This window comes from Sinocyclocheilus rhinocerous, unplaced genomic scaffold (genome assembly GCF_001515625.1).
Source record: "Sinocyclocheilus rhinocerous isolate Xijiao unplaced genomic scaffold, SAMN03320098_v1.1 scaffold191, whole genome shotgun sequence".
In the NCBI taxonomy this organism is placed as follows: domain Eukaryota; kingdom Metazoa; phylum Chordata; class Actinopteri; order Cypriniformes; family Cyprinidae; genus Sinocyclocheilus; species Sinocyclocheilus rhinocerous.
The window spans coordinates 755,979-761,457 of record NW_015625580.1 but is presented as its reverse complement, the minus strand read 5'-3'; the positions used below and the strand labels follow the sequence as shown (position 1 = coordinate 761,457).

General features: G+C 38.3%; 1 protein-coding gene across 1 annotated transcript in view; it reads left to right on the top strand.

Moving 5' to 3' along the window:
* Positions 1–5,479, top strand: part of LOC107753277 (histone-arginine methyltransferase CARM1) — a gene marked incomplete at its 3' end in the record, with an annotated part of 19,717 nt that overhangs the window by 6,766 nt on the left and 7,472 nt on the right. The window contains exons 2-8 of the mRNA XM_016569409.1: positions 967–1,092; positions 1,509–1,615; positions 1,825–1,929; positions 2,314–2,424; positions 3,105–3,282; positions 4,359–4,449; positions 4,625–4,706. Coding sequence (XP_016424895.1) covers positions 967–1,092; positions 1,509–1,615; positions 1,825–1,929; positions 2,314–2,424; positions 3,105–3,282; positions 4,359–4,449; positions 4,625–4,706 — 800 coding nt within the window. The remainder of the gene's footprint in view (positions 1–966; positions 1,093–1,508; positions 1,616–1,824; positions 1,930–2,313; positions 2,425–3,104; positions 3,283–4,358; positions 4,450–4,624; positions 4,707–5,479) is intronic.

Here is a 5,479-nt window from a genome sequence, read left to right as displayed (position 1 = left end):
AGCACACCTCGCTTTTCAGACCGATGAGCTTTGTAAAAATCGATGCGTTTCAGAAAGGCGGGCATAGAGGAGAAAAAATAATGTACAGTATGGGGAAAATAATGTGTTTTTTGAACCTTAAACCGCATAAACACATTTCATTACACCACATACACAAAATACTGTTCTTTTTAGCAACATCATATGACCCCTTTAAGTAAATGTTCATCATTTGTTCGCCTGTTGCTTTTAAAGGCATCATGTATTCTTTGTTGCAGCATTAAATTACTGTTACACCTACACTATGTTCGACCCACCCACATTTTTTTGCTTCCGACACCCATGCAAGCGTCACTCCTAAAGCTCAGATTTTCATGGCCTTATTCCCCTGCCCTCTGTTTTAGAGGTGTTTGCTTGAGCTGCTGTAGAGACTAACTTGTTTTCAACTCAATTATATAAATGAATACCAGCCTAATCTGTCTATGGAAAGCTTGACCTAATCCTGCAACAGCTGGACAAATAGATGACAAAATCCCTCATCCTGGCATCACAGCTTACTTTTGCAGTGGTTAGAAGGTTTTTGAACCGGTCTAGTTTAGTTTGATTTGCTTTTTTGTTTAGGTGGTAGTAACCTTTAAGGACCGAGCATAATTCGTTAATTTCTCCTGTCCCATTTTAAAGCAATAGTTCACTTACGGTACCTCATGTCATTCCAAACCTGTATGACTTTAAATTTTTTTGTTGTGCACAAATGTTTATAAAGAATGTCTTTTTTTGTACATATAATGCAAGTCAACGGGGTCCAGTGTTGTTTTGGACCCCACTGACTTCCATTGTATGGACAAAAACTGTTGAAACATTCTTCAAAAGTAAGTAATTTATTCAGTTTTTCTTCAATGAAAATTGTAAACAATGGGATAATATCAGAACACTGATCTGTTTAAGGGTGAGGCATATTTACCTCCATGCATTTGCTTTCCTCCACAGATGAGGAGACGTGTGTCTTTAAGTGTTCAGTATCACGAGAGACAGAATGCAGTCGTGTTGGGAAGCAGTCCTTCATCATTACTCTGGGCTGTAACAGTGTCCTCCTGCAGTTTGCATCTCCAGCAGGTAAAACTCACCACCTTTTACGAGCACATCGGGCTTTATGGTAATTTAGCAGTTCGCTGAGAGACATTCAGACAAGCGAAGCATATTTTGATATTTTCACTCCATTAGGACTTTTTTCAGTTTCACTCTTTTCACTTTTCAGTTCACTCTTAGGAAAACGAAGTGAAACAAGTTTTAGTTTTAGAATTTTAATAAAAGATAAATCTATAATTTTTCCCCCTTTTCTCGCCATGACTATAGCCATGTTAGCTGGCATGCCATTAACCATAAACAAACAAACATTCAGATAAGCACAGCTGCAGTCAGTCATTGTGTACAAACTTTTAATTTAAATGATTGTGGGCAAACCTGAATGAAGGGATGGTGCTGTGAAGCTTGTAATCTCTTGATGTGTTCCGTGGTGTTGTGTTTGCCAGATTTCTCGTCGTTCTATAACCTCCTGAAGAATTGTCGTGGACATGGGGGTGAACACTCGGTCTTCAGTGATAGGACGGAGGAGTCCTCAGCTGTACAGTATTTCCAGGTGTGTTTGGCTTCTAATTAACATGCATAAACAAAACACATTGTCATTTGTTGAACCCATTTTATTCCTGGTTTACAACCGTAAGAGGTATTTTTAAATAAGTTTTAAAAGGTATCCAGGCTAGCCTTTATTTCTAATGGAGAAATTTGACTTGTAGCGTCAACAGAAGTGGCATGATATGAATGTCCTCTTTTTTTTTTTTTCTTCAGTTTTATGGCTACCTCTCTCAGCAACAAAATATGATGCAGGATTATGTGCGAACTGGAACATATCAACGGGCCATCCTCCAGAATCATACTGACTTCAAGGATAAAGTACTGTTATTTCTTCTGTTGATGCATCTGTTACTGTATAGATAGCATAGAGTTGAGTAGTTTCAGAATTGCTTTCTCTGTGCTTATTGTCGCATTTCTTGTTCTCCAATAAAAAAAAGAAATCATTAGTCAGGCATTTTGGCTATTGTGACCTTGACTTTTAGCTTTGATGTTGTCCAGAACAAAACATCTAAAACTGGAACAGTTGACTTATTACAACTAAGTGAAAATGGACATTTGAGTCCACTTCATTTAAAACGGCTATTCCTTGTGAATGCTTCTCTGAATGAACTACTATTAAATTAAACCTGTAGTTTGGACCTGGTTGTGTCAAATCATGTGATACTTGTTCTCATTCTTCCCTGTCCGTCCTTTTCGCTTCAGGTGATTCTGGATGTAGGTTGTGGCTCTGGGATTCTGTCATTTTTCGCAGCTCAGGCTGGTGCCCGTAAAGTTTATGCTGTCGAGGCCAGTACCATGGCTCAACATGCAGAGGTATGACAGATTCCTCAATCACTAACATGCAGTACTGTTCAAAGATTTGGGATCAATACGATTTTTTCAAATGTTTTTGAAAGACATCTCTTCTGCTCACCAAGGCTGCATTTATTTGATCTAACAAACCGTAAAAACAGTAATATTGTTAAATATTATTACAATTTAAATGTCTGTTTTCTATTTGGATATATTTAAAAATGTAATTTCTGTGATGACAAAGCTGAATTTTCAGAATCATTACTCTAGGCTTCAGTATCACATGATCCTTTAGAAATCATTCTAATATGATAATTTGTAGCTTTTCTTATTTTTATCAATGTTGAAAACAGTTGTGCTGCCTAATATTGCCCAAACCTTTGAATGGTAGTGTATATTTCACATGTGTAGTCACATTTAATCATTTATAAATATGCAAGTAATTGAGTGACGTGGGATATCTGTACCAAAAATGTATGGTGATATAATTGATAGTAAAATTTTATTATATACAATTCTGGAGTATTGTTTAATCCTCTCCTGAGGACCTGAATGCTTGACAATCTAGATTTAGTATTGATACCAAGAAGCTGGTATTGTACCAAATGCAGAATTTCATAATAAGATGGCTTTTGGCATTGGCTAATTGAAAGTCATGCTAAGTAGTAGTAGTAGTAATGCTAATAATTGTGTGTCCACAGGTTCTTGTGAACAGTAACAGGATGTCAGAACGTGTTTTGGTGATTCCTGGTAAAGTGGAGGAAGTGTCCCTACCCGAGCAGGTGGACATAATTATCTCTGAACCCATGGGCTACATGCTGTTCAACGAAAGGATGCTGGAGAGCTATCTGCATGCCAAGAAGTTCCTCAAGCCCAACGGTAAAAAGGTTGTGTAAATAAAAATAACCAGACAAAGGCAGGCTGACATACAGTGCCGTCCATTAATATTGGCACCCTCGGTAAATATGAGCAAAGGCGGCTGTGAAAATAAATCTGCATTGTTTATCTTTTTGATCGTTCATTCAAAAAATTCACAAAATTCTAACCTTTTCATTGAAGTAAAACTATTGAAAGTGAAGGAGATACTCATATCATGAAATAAATGTTTTTCTCTAATACACGTTGGCCACAATTATTGGCACCCCTAGAAATTCTTCAGAATAAAATATCTCTGAAGTATATTCCCATTTATAATTAAAAACTTTTTAGCACACCAGGGTGACTAGGAGCATGAGATTTTCCAGCCTTGACTTCCATCTTTAATGTTGTGGGCCTATTGTTCTGCTGGAGGTCCTGGACATCTTGTTCAGATACATGGCATCATGGATTCTATCAAATACCAACAGATACAAAATCTAAACCTGACTTCCTCAATTAGAAATCTTACAATGGGCCGTGGTTAGATCTTCCATCAGGACAATGATCCAAAACAAACATCAAAATCAACACAAAAATGTGTCACTGAGCACAAAATGAAGCTTCTGCCATAGCCGTCCCAGTTACCCGACCTGAACCCTATAGAAAATGAGTGGGGTGAACTGAAGAGAAGAAGCACCAACATGGAGCTGCGAATTTGAAGGATCTGGAGAGATTCTGGATGAAGGAATGGTCTCTGATCTCTTGTCAGGTGTTTTCCAAACTCATGAGGTGGTACAGGAGAAAACTCAGAGCTGTTATCTTGGGAAAAGGACGTTGCAATAATTGGGTTCCAATAATTGTGGCCAATGTGAACTAGAGAAAAACATTTCATAATGAGATTTTCCTCCCACTTTCCATTGTTTTATTTAAATGATAGGTTAGAATTTTGTAAATTTTTTTGGAATGAAAGATCAAAAGGATAAACCACCTTTTAGCCACCTTTGCTCATATTTACCAAGGTTACCGATATTAGTGGAGGGCACTGTATACATAGTGTATCAATATTTGTACATAACAGACCTCTGTTCTCTTTACAGGCAAAATGTTTCCCACCATTGGAGACGTGCACCTCGCCCCTTTCACAGATGAGCAGCTTTACATGGAGCAGTTTACAAAGGCCAATTTCTGGTGTGTTTTCTAAAATGAGAATAAGGACATTGGGTGGGGGGAGAGTTCAGATGCAGATGTCAAATAATAGTCTCAAAGTGTGAATAAACAGACAGTAATTTAAGATGGTAGCAGATGACTAACACATAACTCTGGATCATTTATTTTGTGCTTATACTTACAAAACTGATTTCAGGTACCAGCCATCTTTCCATGGGGTGGATCTGTCTGCGCTGAGAGGAGCTGCAGTAGATGAATACTTCAGACAGCCGATTGTGGTGAGAAATGGGAGGGAATGACTGGCGGATTGGCTGTGTGCAAGTTAATTCATAAATACCTGCTAGCTTTTTAGAGTTAGCCACAGCTTGGAACGTTCACTGAAGTAGGTGTGAAGGTAACTGGAGATTTGTCTCCTCACTGGTTATAGGTGAGCGCTGAGGGCTTTGGGGTAAATAGGGACAGGATTGGGTTACTTACTTAAGCCCAAATGAGAACAGTGAGGATGTTTCTGGGAAATGGAGAAAGGCAGCATGCTTCATGGATTAGGAAAATAGATTCAGTGGCAGTTTCAAATAGGAGACTCAAGTGAAGCATGTATGCTCGCCCTTGTGCCCGTGATGAAAGGCTTTACTTCGTGGTCAGGGTTTCTGAGCTCACAGTTTGTGTGGTCAGAGGGTATTCAATGAATTTAGATCTATCAAGGAAGGTTTATGAAGCACATCTTTATGTGTACAAGTACTCTACATTACCCTAGATTTTCATCTAGGATCCACGGTGTTTTGAAATCCATCACAGCTACTTTTTCCACTTACGTGCACTCGAGAAGCCAATTAAAGGGGTCATATGACGTTGCTAAAAAGAACATTATGTTGTGTATTTGGTGTAATGCAATGCGTTTATGCGGTTTAAGGTTAAAAAAAAACATTATTTTCCACATAATGTACATTATTGTTGCTCCTCTATGCCTATGACTTTCTGAAACGCATAGATTTTTACAAAGCTCATCGTTCTGAAAAGCGAGGTGTACGCTGATTGGCCAGCTATCCAGTGC